This window comes from Haliotis asinina, chromosome 11 (assembly GCF_037392515.1).
Source record: "Haliotis asinina isolate JCU_RB_2024 chromosome 11, JCU_Hal_asi_v2, whole genome shotgun sequence".
Taxonomy (NCBI): Eukaryota; Metazoa; Mollusca; class Gastropoda; order Lepetellida; family Haliotidae; genus Haliotis; species Haliotis asinina.
In genome coordinates, this window is record NC_090290.1 from 12698381 (window position 1) to 12717453 (window position 19073).

General features: G+C 39.1%; 1 protein-coding gene across 1 annotated transcript; it reads right to left on the reverse strand.

Annotated features, from left to right (window-relative positions):
* Positions 1 to 3757: 3757 nt before the first annotated feature.
* Positions 3758 to 5149, reverse strand: LOC137256522 (ankyrin repeat domain-containing protein 50-like). Its single transcript, XM_067794362.1, has one exon. The coding sequence runs from the start codon at positions 5147 to 5149 to the stop codon at positions 3758 to 3760; it is 1392 nt and encodes a 463-aa protein (XP_067650463.1).
* Between the last annotated feature and the right edge of the window lie 13924 nt (positions 5150 to 19073).

Below are 19073 nucleotides of genomic sequence, written 5' to 3' on the forward strand. Positions count from 1 at the left end.
TTCAAGTGTCTATGTTGTTGTCAATTTAGGTGGAAGGCCGTGCGGGACAACTTAGGAATGGCCAGCGAGTCCTAACTTGACACACAGAAGGGAGCAAGCTACAAAGACATATTTTATATCATTGGAAAGATCTCGAGGAGATGAACACGAAAAGTTCATGTGCCAGTGTGTTCACGTGTTAATAAGCTCAGAAATTGGCTCTGAAAATGCATTTCTGCAGAAATATCTGGCTGAATTTTTTTTCTACAGAAATTTCTAGCAGAAATTAATTTTTCTACAGATATTTCTGGCAGAATTTTTTTTCTACAGAAATTTCTGGCAGAAATTTTTTTCCTGCAGAAAGTTCTGGCAGAAATTTTTTATTTCACTAACAGAATTATCTTAATTTAATAAAATTAGAGAGTATAAGTACTGATACTGCTGCATGAGTGGTAGTTTCGTGTTTATTCCAAGTAATAAGCGTGATCAACTGATCTGATATTTTTGTTTCGCTACCAGAATTATCTTAGTTGAATAAGATTAAACACCATCGTTATATAATTTAAGATAGACTTTCTTTACATGATGTCGTTTTCCCCTATTTAAAGTCTATTAATACCAGACAACCGAGTATTTTACAGTGTGAATTTGACCGTACTTCGTTATAGCTTTTGCATTATTCCCATCCGTTTCATTATAGCACGGTTGTAACTTCTTAGTGGTTGTAACTCACGGTTGTAACTACCTTCGGCATAAATCATTGTTTCAACGAGGCAATTACATTTTCGCGGGTATTGTCACTTTGAACACTGATGCATTGTCGCATAGGTATTGTTTATCATCTCATCTGGTACGCTGGTCTTTTCGGGCATGTTGATGAATTCATATTATGGCTCACACGTCTTACATTGTCATTATTGTATGTATGTAGTATATGTCCGGTTTCGTCTCTATTCGCCTTCAACCCATATCGCATACAAAAACAATGTAAGCTTATTGGGATTGGAAAATGCACCCAAATACTGTTAAATTAATCTTGCACGACGTGAATCCACTAAGAAGTTACAACCGTGCTATAATGAAACGGATGGGAATAATGCAAAAGCTGTAACGAAGTACGGTCAAATTCACACTGTAAAATACTCGGTTGTCTGGTATTAATAGACTTTAAACAGGGGAAAACGACATCATGTAAAGAAAGTCTATCTTAAATTATATAACGATGGTGTTTAATCTTATTCAACTAAGATAATTCTGGTAGCGAAACAAAAATATCAGATCAGTTGATCACGCTTATTACTTGGAATAAACACGAAACTACCACTCATGCAGCAATATCAGTACTTATACTCTCTAATTTTATTAAATTAAGATAATTCTGTTAGTGAAATAAAAAATTTCTGCCAGAAATTTCTGTAGAAAAAAAAATTCTGCTAGAAATTTCTGTAGAAAAAAAATTCTGCCAGATATTTCTGCAGAAATGCATTTTCAGAGCCAATTTCTGAGCTTATTAACACGTGAACACACTGGCACATGAACTTTTCGTGTTCATCTCCTCGAGATCTTTCCAATGATATAAAATATGTCTTTGTAGCTTGCTCCCTTCTGTGTGTCAAGTTAGGACTCGCTGGCCATTCCTAAGTTGTCCCGCACGGCCTTGTGGGAATACAATGATGATATGATTCATGCCCGTGGAAGTATGGGCGGTGTGGTAGCCTAGTGGGTAAGGCGTTCGCTCGTCATCCCGATGACCCGGGTTCGATCAGATAGATACAAAACGTGAAGCTGATTTCTGGTGTCCCCACAGTGATATTGCTGGAATATTGACGAAAGCAGCGTAGAATTAAACTCACTCACTCACTCACTCGACAATACCCTTACACGCTGAAACACAATAAACAACCACTGTTATCACTGGAATCTAATCATAGGCAGCTTAACTGTGTAATAACTTCACGAATATTCACGCCAGTTTTTCTTCTTCAGCAAAAAAGGCGATAATCTAGTGGTAAAAGCATTCGTTTGGCACACTGAAGACACGGGTTCGATTCCGTAAGTGGATACAATGTGTGAAGCCTATTTCTGGTACCACCGGCCGTGATGTTGCTGAAATATTGCCAAAAGCGGCGTAAAACTTAACTCATGTACTCACTCTTTAAAAGAAGCTCAACACAGATCCGTTCCTGTCTGATATATTCTATCCAGGCCGATGCACCAGCCATAATTGTGCCGTTGGACTATGCTCATTGTGACTAGCACTGAGTAAGTGAGTGAGTGAGTTAATATTTAGCATCACATCGGCAATATTGCAACCATATCGTGACGAGAACAATTTAATTTCAAAATAAATAAATTGAAAACGTAAAATCACACCATCGAGGGTGTGTAAATGTATTAGATTATCACAGATGTGAACCTAAAACTTGCATGTGAAACTGAATCAGTGTAATTAAAGAAGACAAAACAATATAAAACACGGATTATAGATCACCAACAACTGAAGGTAGATCACCACACTAGGGACCATGGGGACTTACAGTATATTAGCTTCCTGCATGGGCTACTTAGCTGGATTTATATCATCCCTTCAGCTGGTAGCAATTTATGAAATTTAGCCAGAAATATAAAATACACATATGCTACAACTAAAAACAGTGGACAGTTTAAATTTACTGTGAATGTTTTGGACTTAAGTACCTGTGACTAGCAGAATACTGTGCTTGCTTTCCATTTGCAGTAGATGCAACATATTTTAGCATCATCTGATCATACCGTAGTTTGCTGTACAGTGTATTTATCATACATACTCTTAGATAAAGTAACATAGTAATTATTAAATGATCCCGATATTTGCAAATGAGACACGGTTTTCGTTTGGTTACCCAGTCATGTTGGAATTTCTGGTAACACAATGGACGATTCCGCCGCGCTATAGAATCAGCCCAGATTTGATGCTTGAGTTCAAATGCGACGATGTCATACTGGCTTTACAAGATATACTCATGAATGATTATTCAAAGGTAGGGATGTTCCATTTGTATCACTTTAAAGGGAGCTGAAGTACATGCATACATGACTGAGAACCATGTCCATGTTGGACATATATAACAACATAGAGGATTTGGAACATATTCCTCCACTCTGCTGTGACAATATGCTTTTGGAAGAGCGTGCAGAGCAAATATATGGAAATGGGCACCAGATCCTACGATTTAATTGTTAGTTTAGAAGAGTTAGTTGTTCGAACTATAAGAGTTACCTCGCACTGACCACTTGGGGACTGTCCCGTGAGTCTGACTTCCCAGGACATCCGTGGAATCCTGTCGAAAGTGTGCTTGGTTCTATAGCTCATGATGGAAAACATTTTCCATATTGTATTAACCACAAAGAAACGTGAATAATACATACATAAAACATACATAATTTTATACCAAAAACTACTCTCCAGAGGTGTTATGACAGAACTTGACATCACGTGACATCCTTGCAATGCAATGTCACGCACCACAGAATACACTTTACTCCTTGCACAAAACAACAAGAAGCCTACATTAAAATGACAGCAGTATCTTTACCCCCTGACTACATTCTGTGAAGAATCTGTCACAGGTAACCTAATACAACGTCTAACAGCTGTCAAACAACGCCGAGCGTGACGTGAACCTGCAACGCCTCTAAAACCAGATTCAATTAATCTCAGACAAAGTCAAGCAATACACATTGAACGAACGCAAACTGTTTGGGAAACCATTCTGGTCACCGTAGTTCATAGCTGTATTCATTTAACTGTTCTGCGCCACGAAACAAGAATGTCATACACCTCAAGTTTCCCTGAACGTTTTGCTATCTTAGCTGCTGTGTCCCCATCCTTGTCTGTGGCATTAAGGTCGACCATGTTCTGTGAGAGGATATTCTTCACCATTTCCACATGCCCACCTAAACAAGCCAGATGAAGGATGTTGAGTCCTTGATCATCCACTAAGTGCCTTACAGCACCGTTCTTCACAAGTATTCCAAAGACTTTTCCGCGTCCATGAGACGCTGCTCTCATCAATGGTGTTCGTTGGTATCTTCCTCTACCGTTGATGTCCACAAGGTGTTCTGATATGATATGCTGAACCATTTTCGTACGTCCCCAAATTGAGGCATAATGAAGAATGTTGTCACCGTCATCATCCACTTCTGATACACTAGCTCCTCCACTCACGAGAACCTTAAACACGTTTCTCCACCCTCTTTGTGCAGCTATGATAAGAGGTGTTTTTCCTGACTTTCCTTTTCTGTTAACATCCAACCTGTACTCTGACACTAGATGCTTCACCATATTCACGTGCCCCCCTGCGCAGGCCCAGCGTAATATACTGTCGCCATTATCATCAATTTGGGAAACATTAGCTCCCACACTCACAAGAACATCAAACACGTCTCTGTCTCCAAAATATGCAGCTGTCATCAGTGGTACCTTTCCCATCTTTGCTTTTCCGTTAACATCAACAGTGTACTCTGACACTAGATGTTTCACCATACCCACGTGCCCCCCTCTGCAGGCCCAGTGTAGGACGTTACAATCGTTATCATCCAGTTGAGAGACATCAGCTCCCTTATTCACAAGGAAGTCGACCACATCACTGTGTCCGTTATATGCAGCTGTCATCAGAGGTACTTCCCCTCTCTTTGCTTTTCTGTTAATATCAGCACTGTATTTTGCAACAATATGCTTTACCATATCAACGTGCCCCCCTCTGCAGGCCCAGTGCAGTATGCTAAAATCATCATTGTCTACTTGGTAGACATCAGCTCCCTCACTCACCAGAACATCAAACATGTCTCTGTGTCCTAAAAGTGCAACTGTCATCAGGGGTGTTTGTCCTGTCTTTGTTTTTCTGTTAACATCTACACTGTATTCTGACACAAGACGCTTCACTATATCCACATGTCCTCCTTTGCAAGCCCAGTCAAGTATAGTGTTGCCTTCATCATCAGCTTGAGAGACACTAGCTCCAACACTCATGAGGAAATCGACCACTTCCTTACGTCCTTTCTTTGCGGCTACCATAAGTGGTGTTCTTCCATTCCTTTTGTCTCTAATATTTACTTCAACCAAATCTCCACATATGATGCGTTTCACTCTTTCCAGTTCCCCCTTACTACAGGCATCGTGAAGTGGCATCGTGAAGTGGGCCCTTACCAACTTGTCAAGATTTTGATGCTGTGATTCCTCATACTGGATCTGCTTTTCCTCTGTAGATGTATATAATAAAATGACAAGAGGACATGGTTAGGCTGCTAAAAAAAAATAAATGTTTCTCGGGCACATTTGTTTTCAAAAGTGACGAGAGAGTAGGACGGTTTTTTTGTTTTTTAAAAAAAAAAAAAAAAAAACAATGATAGAAAAAAAGTGACGAGAGAGGAACACATTTTCATTTTTTTCTCTCAGGAATACAACTTGGAACGTTCAGCAAGTGTTATTGAACTGTTCAGTCACACTTGTTCTTACAGACACTCATTCCTATAGTGGACAAATGGATGATCGGGACGCGGCAAGGCCAACATTATTTTTTTTCTTAAAAAAATGGCAATAAAATGTTATTGCACAAACAAATGTATCGCGCCTATGCCCGAAAAACATTTCACATTTTTTATTTAGGCTTAGTATCTTTCATTGCAAAACACATTTGGGAAACGAACGATTTTGGTAATCATTGTAGTCATCAATAACGCATTGCTCGCTTTAATGAATGTCTTCATCTGTAAATGAGTGAGTGAGTTAAGATTTATAGTCTTATCGGCATTATTTTAGCTCATCAGCTATATCCATACGGCAAATTGTGTATAAATCATTTAAAACATTAGCAATATAAACGCCCGTCAACAAAGGGCAGCATCACAGCTACGATATCAGCGACATAAATATTAAGATACGTGCTAGCATGCAATGTGTTATCATTATTAAAGACAATACCTTTTTCCAAATCGAACTATGAAACCAAACTGATGAGAGTGGCAATCATCGGTGTTTCTGTTTCACAATGGCTTCAACAGAGTGAATGAGTGAGTTAGTTTAGTTTAACGCCGCACTTAGCAGTATTCCAGCCATATGGCGGCAGTCTGTAAATAATCGAGTTTGGACCAGACAGTCCAGTGACCAACAACATGAGCATCGATCTGCACAACTGGGAACCGATGACATGTGTCAATCCATTCGTAACTACTCGTATCATTCTGGCAAGCCGGATGGCGTCTCGTACCCCTCTCGTGGCCATGCTTAAGACTGGGTCCTGTCTAAGCGGACACGGACATGGAGATGAAAACAGTCTAATACTATTATCAAGGAAAAATAACTCTGAATTTCCAAACATGGCTCTAAGAATATCCTACATCCCGTGGGCAAAACGGCAATTTGGCCATTCCCTTTGCAAATATGTTTCAGTGTTGAAGGTTGTTCCTCCTTTAGCTCAAAGTTTATGTTTAATTGTGCTTTGTATAATTTAACGAAGTTTCAGTGTTCAACGGTTCAGCCATTTTCATGTTTTGAAATGCGTTTTACTACGCGCGATTTGATTGGTTTGCCACGATTCTTAACAATAGTGGCGTACGAGAGATGTACGAGTCCTCTTGTAGGTCACGGAAAGAGAGGAGAAGTTACGAATGGTGTCAACCAAGTCAGGGAGTCTGACCCTCCCGATCCCGTTAGTCTCCTCTTATGACAAGCACAGTCGCCTTTTATGGCAAGCATGGGTTGCTGAAGGCATGTTCTACCCCGGGACATTCACGGATGGTTTCAACTGAAAACATTACCTTCCGCACAGACATCTTTTCCAGATCGACTCTTTAGACACCGTTGTCCAAGACTACAATTCCTGGCCAGACAGGCCCCAGATGATACCTTTATTGAGGGAAAAAGGTACAAATCGAGACTCCCACAAGAATCAGATGGGCATAATTCAATTTCTTTGCATTCATTCTAACGGATATCAACAAAATAGCTACGAAATGCATCACAGAGAACGCAATAATCACTTGAGGATTTCGAAGAATAAGGAAGATCGAGGTGTGGTGGATTTCACGAGAATATATTCTCGAATCATGATGCAATTTCTTGAGTGAGTTAGTGAGTTAATAGTTAGCGTCACAGCGACAATATTGCAGCAATATCTTGACGAAAATGATTTAATTTACATTAAGAATAAAATCAATAAATTCAGAACATAAAACCATGTCATCGGAAGTAAAAGTAGAACGCCATCATAAAAATAAATCACTGCAGACAGCATAAAAACAGGCTATAGACCAACAACTGAAGTTTGATCACCTTACTAAGGACCATGGGAACTTACAATACCTTTGCTATCGACATGGACCCTAGATGGATTTACGTCATCCCTTCAGATGCTGGCGATTGTAGTCGAATGTAGCCATAATTATTAATCATAAAAATTCAACCCTTAAAATCCTGGTAAGTGTTAAATTTACCTCGAAAGTTTCTGAACTTACGTACCCTTTCAAGAGGACAATAATTTCACAATGCTTAATCCCCCTTGAAGGTACAGCTACAAACGATGTAAGTTACTAACGTAAAATTCCAACCATTAGACAAAAAAAATCTATCTACAAATCATGTCAATCACAATTTATCAATCAGTTTAATATATCTTAAAATCTCACTAATTGAATGATAATTAACTGTGTTAAAAAGAACTTGCACCGTTTTTATGCTGAAATATTTTATCCCTTGTGATGGAAAAATCAAGCAGTCAAGCAAGAAATGCTTCACGGAATACAAAACTGAGGATCATACGCATGACCGGATCTTGTATATCCAATGCGACATCGACGCATAATGAACCTTCAGATCTGGACTGACAATTCAAGTAAGTATAACTAATAGTTGGCTTGCAGAAATGCCAGCGTGGCTCGGTAGCCAACAAAAGACGATGTCTCACTGGCCAGTAGCAAGCTCATTATATAATTCAGTCACAAGAGATTCACTTGTGTAGCCGTGTGTTTAATGGTTCGGCTCTAGGCTGCTGCTCAAGACGACACAAGGCAATGGTGGTGAAGATGAAGATTTATTAAATGGAGAATGAAGCTGTTGCTGAGTCAAGTTCTGGAAAACAAAATGGTGCTTCTACCTCAGCAACAGCAAGTGAAGTGAGGTGGGAAACAGGTGGCCAAAGGAAGTCAGGACAGAGGGCACAATAGCCAATAAGAACATAGGTAGCACATCAAAGGAAGTCTTTGATGTGTCCTATTAATAGAAAGGGTAACTCCCAAAGAATGGGTTACCTGGCTAAAATAGAAAGGAAGTGAAGGGAAATCCTTGTTGACAAGGCTCCAGAAACAGAAGAAAAAGGTGAAGATGTACAGAGGTGGCATTCAACGGCAAGACACAGACAACGTGGAACAAATGAACATTGAACAGATAATAATGTCTATGAAATATGTGATGAATGATTTGTATGTATTATGCTGTGAAATACAGCATTAATAACATACCGCTACACTTGCAAGAAATATTTGTAATAGCCTGAAGGCAAGAACGAGAGTAAGAAAAGATTATGTAGATTATATTCACAGCGTTTATTTATATATTTTAACGCTTTAATATGGCGTTAACTTCTGATGTGAAAATAGTGTTGTTATTTGGTAATCGACACGATATTGTTCTGGATTCATTGACAGTGGCACAAGCAACGGCGCCACCATCATTGGACCCATCTGTAAATAAGGATTTACAATTGCCATATTTATGTTTCAATTCATTATATTCTTGTTTATGTTGTAACTCATTTCTGATTTTTTAAATGTTGTCAATGTTAGGTTCACTTGGAACCTAACCAATAGCCAAGGATGAGAAGAAAGGAGACGGGAAGGAGCTATATTATCCATCTATATATAAGGATTTGTATGTAGTATATTTATGGCTTATCGGCACTGACGTAAAGAGTGTCAGTGGGAGAGGTTCAGGAAGATCCGACACAAAGTCTTTGACCTTGGTGGTGGACTGAATCAAAACGTTGAAGGTTGCTAATGCTCAGGGCTGAACCCACTTGAACTTGCAATTGCGTGTCAGATTAAAACTTGGAAATAAAGTGAGGCTTTTCACACCAGAATCGTGTAAATCTCTTAAAATACCATGTTTCCATGTGGTGTCGTATACCTTTTCTAAATCGAAGAGGCTTGACACTGCATGTTGTTTCTGAATAATTGCATGTTGCGAATGAATATAAACGAACTAATTGATCAGTGGTACTTCTGTATTTACGGAAATCACATTGAATATCTGTTATAAGATAAATGGTTTCCAAGTAGCAAACAAATTGGATGTTTTATATTTAGGTAGGCATCTTGGTATCTTGTTTCGAAATGGTTTATTTTCGTTTAAGCAAGTACATTGCTTAACATGTTACGAATGCTTTATGTAAGAAACAGACGTTGTTTATGACACATAATCATACTATCGGTAGAAAGGAAAGAAACAAATCCCCTCGATATTTCATTCTAAAGTATATTCCTGTCATCATTTTTTGTTTGAATTTTATTTAGCGCCGCACTCATCAATCGAAAGAGCTATCGAACCTGGATCAGAAAATCTAGTGACCAACAGCATGAACATCGCTCTACACGACTGGGATGCAATGACACGTGTCAACCAAACCAGCGAACGCGACCACTCGATCCACTTGTGACAAGCATGGTTGCTGAAAACCAATTCTAACCCGAGCCTTCACAGGTAGGTATTATTGTACTTTTTCGCTAAAAGGAGACATGGAAATTTGTTTACAGTATTCACCTCTGCACATGTGATTTAAAGTTTACAGACACAAGGGTGAATGTTAAACACTCGGGATTTGGTAATAAACATGTGTTCTGAAGACATGATGGCAATAATGACCATTTCCCTTGGATGGCTTGTACAGGAGCGTTCTGATCTATGCAGGGTGTCACTACTGTGTGATTCTATTTCTACCCTGCACCTTTTTGTCATGTAGAATCCCGTCCAATCCTTCCTAGAAAGAGCTCGCCAGTTGTAATGGTGACTGGCGTATGCTGACCTTGACCTTGACATACACTACTCTAGATTTCCAGAGCTGCCACTTCAGGTTTAGAACCGGAGATTTAGAGGGCATTGGTAACGCTGTGTGTTGTATGGCGTTGTTATGGTAACATAATCCCGTCTGGCGGTATGCAGTCAAAACGATGTCGACATAGATGACATAGGATGATGCATCGATATGCTGCCAGAGCACCATGAGCCATGACACTTTTGCCACAGAATCTGTCGACATGCTGGACGCAGTCGGCGCAAATCCTATATTTTGATGTCAGTGGGAACACTATCAGGTATTTTGTTAAAGGGTTCAGTGCACACTGTCTCCGAAATAAAAGTCTTTCTCCTACACAGGTGATTGCGGACAAACCATTCCAGTTTCATTATACAAGATGGAATGGCTGGGTGCACGATATGGGGCCGAATATGTTCCATATGCTTGACATGACTAAGCTGCCAAATCATCATTAAACACGTTCCACGCAGATGTTATACCCTTGATGACTTTGGTATCGTTTTGTCAGGAAGTTAAAAACAACTGCACGAGATCTTCATATCAAGAGTATAAGCTCTACGTATTGTTATCCAAATGTGTTCAGTTGAGGAACGGCAGCTGATTTCTTTTTATGCATTTTTCTCACTTTCGATTGACCAGTGTCAGACTCTTTGTGTTGGCGTCTCAAGCTCCAAAACTGTAATCCAGATGACGACTGAGTGGCTAAGGAAAATCAGTGATATCACTGAGGCGAGTGAATGAAGCAGAATATGCCACATTTGAGGGATTTTAAACGTCAGTTGCAAATAGCTTTGACATTTATAGCACTGGAGTGAAGTAGGATTAACATACACTCTAATATTGACATAACCTGTTTTAATTGTCTGTGATATAGGTGTATAAACGGTCGTGTTGTTGTTTCAAGCAATGAGCACTGTACCAAAAGGTTCGAAAGGAATTATTGGCTCTTGCAATTATTTGAGACTGGTGTCATGGTTGAGGGGACACATGCAGACACAGGTCATCGTCACCAATAATTTGAAAACAATTTACGCACACCTATTTATGTATAAGTATTTATGTATAAATACATCTTAGGATGATCAAAACGGTTATTGTTACTCTTACTTACATAAGAAAGATTCGTTAAAAGACTAATATATCCTTTCTTCTTCTCAGCCTTTGGTGGAGCATCTCTTGATAAACGACAGGTTAAAGTTTCAACATCATAGTCATAACTCCAACACTGACCGATTTCAATGCATCTTAACTGGCACATCTTGATGCCAACATTCCTGATAATGACAGTCGTCTTTGGTCCACATAGCTTTAAGTTGGATGTTGCAAATAAACACATCATGATAAGTTTCAACTCCAGTAGTTTCATGCCGCCCCTTAAATGGCTTGGTACCATCTTCCAGAGTTCACAGAAAGATCAGAAAGGATGGTGGTCAACAATCACAATTCGAATGTTCACACTCCGGCGGATACTGAACACTGAGCTGTGGACACCAAAGCCTGGAGTCTTGAAGGTGGTAGACCACAGATAGTAACGTTCTGACGTCAGTTCAAGTCAAGAAAGTTGACAAATCCACGTAACATGTCGTTCACAGATGATCACAGATCCCCGCGAACATAACGGTTCCTAGCCATTATGTGCCAGTTGTCAGTGCCTGGCTTTCAAGGGCCATGGGATTACAAGGGATTGGTTTATTTCCAGACGAAAGAAATGAAACAAAAATCATTCCTTTTTATGATTCTGACATCAAGAAATATGTTTCTCTTTCTGCTGTTTTTGGCAAGACTTGTAATCACTGTGTTTGACATTGCCATAACTTTAATGCCTCACCGTATGCTTGCAGCCACATCCATCAAGTGGCAAATTTCAGATAAGCTTAACTGAACAGGATGTTTCAAATATTTGTCTTATGGGCGGGAGAAGGTCTATTGGGCAATAATCAAAGGCTTCGACTTACATTGTTCAACTGTTAATGCCATTGGCTTCATCCCCGCATTGCTACATTTGTACGTTAATCCTACCTGACTGGCTTAATATATTGTTGTTGTCTTTGTACATAGTCCTGGTTCTGTCATTACAACATGATGTTATCTTTGTACATTAATTCTATATAATATGCTTTGTTATTATGTTGTTATCTTTGTACATTCTTTAGCCCACATTGGACCCGTGACGATCCGGGGTAGAATAGGCCATAAATGGCGACTATGGCAGTCTTAAGAGGCGACTCACGGGATCGGGTGGTCAGGCTCGCTAACATGGTTGACACATGTCATCGGTTCCCAGTTGCGTGTATCGATGCTCATACTGTTGATCACTGGATCATCTGGTCCAGACTCGATTAATTACAGACCGCCGCCATGTCTGGAATATTCCTAAGTGCGGCGCAAAACTTAACTCACTCACTCTCCCACACGGCGTTGTGTAAACATGGTTTACCTACATATATTCTCACAATGCACTGACATTCCCCTGATGGAAGAGCATGATGAATTAAAAAAGTATTTATCCGTAAATATTCATGGGTGAGTGAATGCGTCAAAATTTATGGTCACATTGGTAATATTACAGCCATATCGTACAAATCCTCATAAAGGGGTTTAAAGACAGAGTGAAATGCAGAGAGACAGACAGAGAGAAAAAGCGTTAGAATATAGCTGTGTAATATATTGTAAAGATATATTCATACGGCGTTCTGTAACAGTTAGTTCATCGGCTTCAACATAGATACTGCCAAAAGGAGAAGTTCTGAAAGACCCCAGACAAAGTCTATGGCCTTGGTGGTTGACAGAATCAAGAAGCTTTACGCTGTTTTTACAGGATCCACCATATACAATTGAGCCTTAATCAAGTTTTGAACGGACAAGTGCTCTGTATAAGTGTAGGAAAGTAGTTTGATCCCCTCCGCACTTTGAGTTTGAAACTTTTTTCACCAGATCGAGTGCCTCAATGCATTTCACTTTAAGGGATTTAATATGCGGTAAAAAAGTTAAATGTGAGTCGAAACTAGGAACTAAAAACTAAGGCCTCCTCGACAGCTTTGATGGGGATGCCATTTAGAAATAGTTCTGGATCCTGGAATTGTGCCTGTTGCAGATGCGTTTCCTGCAGACAGAATTCCGATGGTGTGAGATCCTGGACTAAAAGCTACAGCAGCTCACTAAAATTACTCCTTAGAAATCTACAATTTCACTGCACGATATTAGTAAAATGATGTGTCTTTAGGTGGATTTATGGGGATCTAGCCCTTGCTTTCGTCGAGGGCGACAAGGTATGTGCTCTGTGATGGATGTTTCCGCACACACCCACGTCCAGTGAACCATATTTGTTTAATAATTGTATACGGTCTGACACCTTTTTTCACATTTGTGCCCTAGACTTGATTGTATTTTTCACTACTTCCTTTGAACTTGTTTCTGAGTGGACTGAGGCAATAATTGAACTTCATCCTGACCTTCGGTCCGACTGTTTACACATGAAGTCTGAGTAGACTGTCCTTCAGGTATGCGAAGGTGAGGGTATCGTTTGTTACCCAAGTCAAATCTGTGCAAAAAGTGGTGACTGTCGAATTTACCTTTGACAAGCTTTCAGAGGGTGTCTTAACGACTGATGTGTATGAAAAAGTGGATTCAACAAGCTTTTTAGCATCAGCGAAGCTAATCGTTTGAGTAAATTTAACTTTATTCAGTTCCATTTGTTTTGTTCTCATTCTGTAAGTCTTTAGAAAAGGATGAATGATTACCTGAACAAATAATGCATTTTTCACGCACTATTCACAATCTTCAGTTATGTGTGAAGTCCTGCAACAGTGAGCACATGTTATAGGCTTTGTGCACGTGTTGACACTATGACCACATTTTTGGCATCTGAAACATCGTAAGGGATTTGAGATGTAAACATCGACTGACATAGTACAGTAATCAACCTTGACATACTTAGGAAGATTTAGTGAAGAGAACGAAAAGAGGTACGTGTTTCTTGGAATGGTGTCATTATTTTTGCGGACGGGGAATCGCTTGCCTCCCTGATCTTTCATTTCAGGAACGATGTTAAGTTCGGCCAAAAACGATGTCGGTCTTTTATGTTGGTGTTCAATGTTCTGTGCTCAGTAACTGAAACATGGATTCCAGCAAACGTTTCTGTAGTTATCATGTTAGTGACTTGTTGCTTCCTGCTGCATTCAATAAAATAATGATCCAGAAAGCATGTTTTTTATGTTTTTCACCTCCCCTGCGATGTCATATATGCCATTAGAAATTACAAAAGGGTTTAGCGTCAGTAGTGTCTTGTCTACAATTTCGCGAACGTGGCAAACGTCTAATTGCCTGTTGAGTTGGATGGCCCCTGTTCATTTTCGTTGTCGAGCTGACGTTTGTTTTAGTGGGGGTTTAGTATTGCACGATAAGATCATTTTGATTCATAATCCGGGCTCCCCACCCACCACGGAGTATCACAATGACAATGCTAATTGCAGTGGGTTTCCAAGGATACCCCGATGATATACTCCAGATACCCAGATGATATACTCCAGCAGGAAAATTAAAAAGTCGGCCTTCTGACAATTTTTTAAAAACAGAATAGGGTTCTGACAATTACAAGTGCAAGTGTTTACCTGCTTCGTCTTCCTTTTTCATCGTAGAGCAAAGGGAAGCAGAAAGTGTTTATACCTACATCATTTAAAAAAATACATTTCGAATGCTAGCAAAGCGTTTTTGGCTTAAACTATACCCGAGAAAACTCTGTGTTTTAGGTCCAAAACACATGTAATACTCGCATCAAGAACGGCACCATGGAATAAAGACTTTCTGTGCGTTTCATTTTGACCAAGCATCGATCGTTTATGTGAATTTTCTTTAAATCTGCGGTTTAATAAACGACAAAAGGGAGAATGCACTACAAAAACAAACGACAAAATGGAGAATTCACAATTAAAACATTCTGGGTTTTATGATTAAAAACATTTTATTACAAAGCCGGAGATGTCCAATGATGACCAATACTGGTCCGTGATGACCAATACTGGTTCCTGAAACCTGTAGCGCTATTTGCAGGACTAAGTGTTTCCAGACTCCTGACAAAAATACCAGTGTTGGTATTTTCCAACAAGTGTGACAATATCAGTAGATCAACAGTCCCAAGCAACTACATCAAATATGCATGGCACTGCGGCTGCATATTTTCGGTGTGTTAATCATTGTCCATCTGAAGATCCGTTACAGCGTCCCGATCCAGAAAATATGACTGTGGAAACGTCACACTCCTTTTCTTGTTTCAACGTTTGTATTGACAAAGATTTAAGAGTTTTCGCTAGTTCTTGTTCGAATATGCATGCAATATTTGCTCAATCTAATCTGAATATTTATCTATTTGTCTGCAAGAGGCTGATCGCATCGTTTTGGTAAATTCTGGAGGATGTAAAATTCATTTCCGTAATTGATGAGTACAATGCCATCTGAGATGAGTGAGTTAAAACTTTACATCGCAATGGCATTATTACAGACAAATAGCGATGAAAACAATGTTATCAGTTTTAAAACATCTGCAAACAAAGGACAGTAAAACTAAGTAGACTATCACAGATATTAAGATATATTTGAATCTAGAAATGACATCTAAATTACATTCGCCATAGAGGACGATACACTATGAAAACAGGCCATAGACCGAAGGAACTAACAGTACTTGTGCTACCTGCATGGGCCCTAGCTGGAATTACATCATCCCTTCAGCCGCTGGCGATTGTAGGAAAGTGTTAGTCAAATTTTAAAAATAAAAGACTTCTTTTTGTTAAATCTAGTAAGTGTTACGAGTGGGTATTTTCTGTATATTTTGTTATTAATTAAGTAATAATTATTATTGGGTCACAACATTTCGAGTTTTGAATATTAATTATGATGGGTCACATTTCTTTTTAATAGATGGTCAACACTTTTAGGATTCTTGTTTTCCTGAATTTATCTGCTCCTAGTTTTCGATGTGTTTACTTCCAGGAGACTTCTAGGGCATTCTACAGTGTTGACGATGTTCGTTTGTGCCCGGACTTTCGGGAATGACTTAGTAAATATATATAAAGGCTGGTTGCCGTGTTGAGGGCGACCCTCACACTCACTGATATTTGCTGGCGTTACATCACCGCCAACGCTGGAAAACCCGTCCATGCCTGACCTACATTATCTGCTGTCAAACCGATCGCTGTGTTGACATTCTGCATAGTTGATTACCTCTCATACTGAGACTTTGGTCAGTTTGATATATTATATTTTTGTGACCCATTGCCCTAGATTTTGTCTCATCTGAATTGTATTTGTAATCAGCATTGTCATATTGACTTGTGACTTTGTATACCTTGCTCTCGTTGCATAATAATGCAGAATTTGAACGTAAACGACTTGTCTTTGTTCTGTTTTGCTGGTTCACAAGTTGATTTCTTACATCGTTTGTCATGGTAAATTCGTAACCATAACATAAGTTTAAATGTGTCTTTGAAAGTTTTGAGACTTACATATCCTGACAAGAGGACAATAATTATATGATACTTCAATCCCCTTTGAGGATACGGCCTCAAACAATCGCAGTTGTTAATTTATACTACCATGTCTGGAATACTATTAATCTAGTTACAAAACATGTTATTCAAAATTTATCAAGAATATATTTCTTTTAAAAAGTCAATTATTAAATGGTAATTAATATTACAGAAAACAGCATTAACTGTTTTGACATATTAATGAAATATTAATCCCTTGTGATGGAAACCTGAGATGTCGAGGATATCCATTTCCGTTTTATTCTTCTGATGATATTCCATACTTTCTTAGTGTTAGTCTTTTAGCAAAATTAAGGTGCAGCTATTCTGGGTTAGTCATACAGGTTTGGAAGTATATTATCATACCAGTAGCTGCCACAGTACCATTACTCCACTGACTCCAACGATGTCATTAAGCAAAACATACCCCACGTCCTTAACAGTATAGATACAAATATTATCAGAAATACTTCTGTTTTTCAAATGTACTCATAGAACTGTCAATTGGCAAAGAAGAGGACTGTAATTTTTTATGTGCGCTTCTTTCAACTAATTTCTATTATTTGGGTGTAGGCATTATGCTGAATAACATGTCTGTGTCTGGATTAGGAAAGGGATTTTGGGCGTTAAAACCGAAAAAAAGACTTCAAATTATTGAGGGCATGGGGACAGAAGTGATCGAGTACTGGGGTACACTGTCAGACGACTTCAGTCGTGTATTGTTAGGCAAGGCGGTCTCAAAAAAGTAAAACTCATTTTGACTGTAATAATAACATATCTCAACATATTTATTGAAGGAAACCTTTTGTAGTTTATATACATGCGTTAGGAATTTGCAGAGACATGTTTTCAATAATTTCCTGAAAAGGTGTACCTATCTTGCAATCATGATCAGATCCATATGTCCATGACCTAACTTCTGACGGAAGAACTGATGGGGAGGGTGTGCTATAGAAAGATCTACAGGCAGAGAAAGACACCCAACCTTTATAGAACTCGGCAGCACTGGAATGTCCAAAGTCTGAAGATATGTGTGACAAAACGTTCGATGCAGTCTCCTTCTTTGACTGGTATCTACCGTTCTCGAATTATTTCAGGTGATCTGGGTTTATGCCACACTCAGCAATATTCAAACAATATGGCGGCGTTCTGTAAACAATCGAGTTTGGAAGAGATAATCCAGTGATCAACAACATGAGCTTCAACCTACGAAAAGAGGGTACGATGACATGTGTCAGCCGAGTCAGCGAGCCTGACCACACGATCCCGTTAGTCTGTTTGTGGTGACAAGACTTTGCATATGTTTATGACGAGTGCCACTGTTCGGGCAGGATACGCTACCTTTTCGCGAAAACCTGGTATCACCAATACTTCATAGTGATACAATAACACATGCTCCGTCGTCGTATTGTGTTTTGACAATCACTGGATTGTCTGGCCCGGACTGGGTGTGTTAGCTAACAACATATCATAGCTGTACTATTGCTGGAACAAATATACACCCATAACATAGAATCGACTTGCTCCCTTTTGGATGTGGAAAGGGTTTCTTCGATTCTATTTGACAGGAACATAAGGCCATCTTCATAACATGTCAACTGTTTATGCTCGATGACACCTACATACAATTTCTACTGCTTCTTCAGAAGGACTGTGCCTGACCACTGGAAAGGACTATTGCGTGCAGAGCAGGTAAACTAATTTAGCTGTAGTCGAGGTTCTTGAGAGGCATTTGGAAAGTCGGTATTCTAATATACGACAAAATGTTATGGATGTCAACTTCTTCTTTATTGTTTTCACAACGTTTCTCTGCTATGCCCCTTCGTCATCCACCTGAATACTAGTATATATCACAGAAGACAATTTAAGATTAGTATAAAAACTTACTATAGAGGACAATACGATATAAACAATAGCTGAGGGTAGATCACCATACTAACAAGGCCGAGTGCAAATCAAGTTCAGAATCAGTGATCTGCCCTTTTTGTCCTTTGTATTGTGTTTACAGTATATTGTGATGTAATGACATAATTCCATGCTTGCCATGGAGGTCTTCACGGGCGATGTGATAAGTAAGCAGTGTTCTAGCAAACTGACACCAAAAGGGTTATACCAATGTTATACCCCAGCCTGTCCAGAGTATCAACCAAGTTGGTCCATGAGCCATCGCCTTTTGAGCTCCAGGTAAGAATAAGAATTAACTTATTATAAGAATATAAGAATTAACACAGTGTGTTCAAAATGCACGTACCCAGTCGAGGTGCAATAATACATACCTCAGAGCTCAAAACACATTGATTTTACATTTGCCTCTCAAAACGTTGAACCGGTTCGGGAAGAAAAAGGAATTAAGTATTTAGTTTAATAGTTGAATTATTTTTACGGGTTGTGAAACGTTTGACATATCCGCTGATTCTTCATCTCCGACGCAATTTCAAGTTAGGACAGAAGAGCCAAAAAGATAATACTAAACACAAGCGAGTTTCCGACTTTCAGTACCATT

Coding starts and splice junctions, on each gene's coding strand:
- LOC137256522 (XM_067794362.1), bottom strand. CDS start 5,149: ATGCCACTTCACGATGCCTGTAGTAAGGGGGAACTGGAAAGAGTGAAA.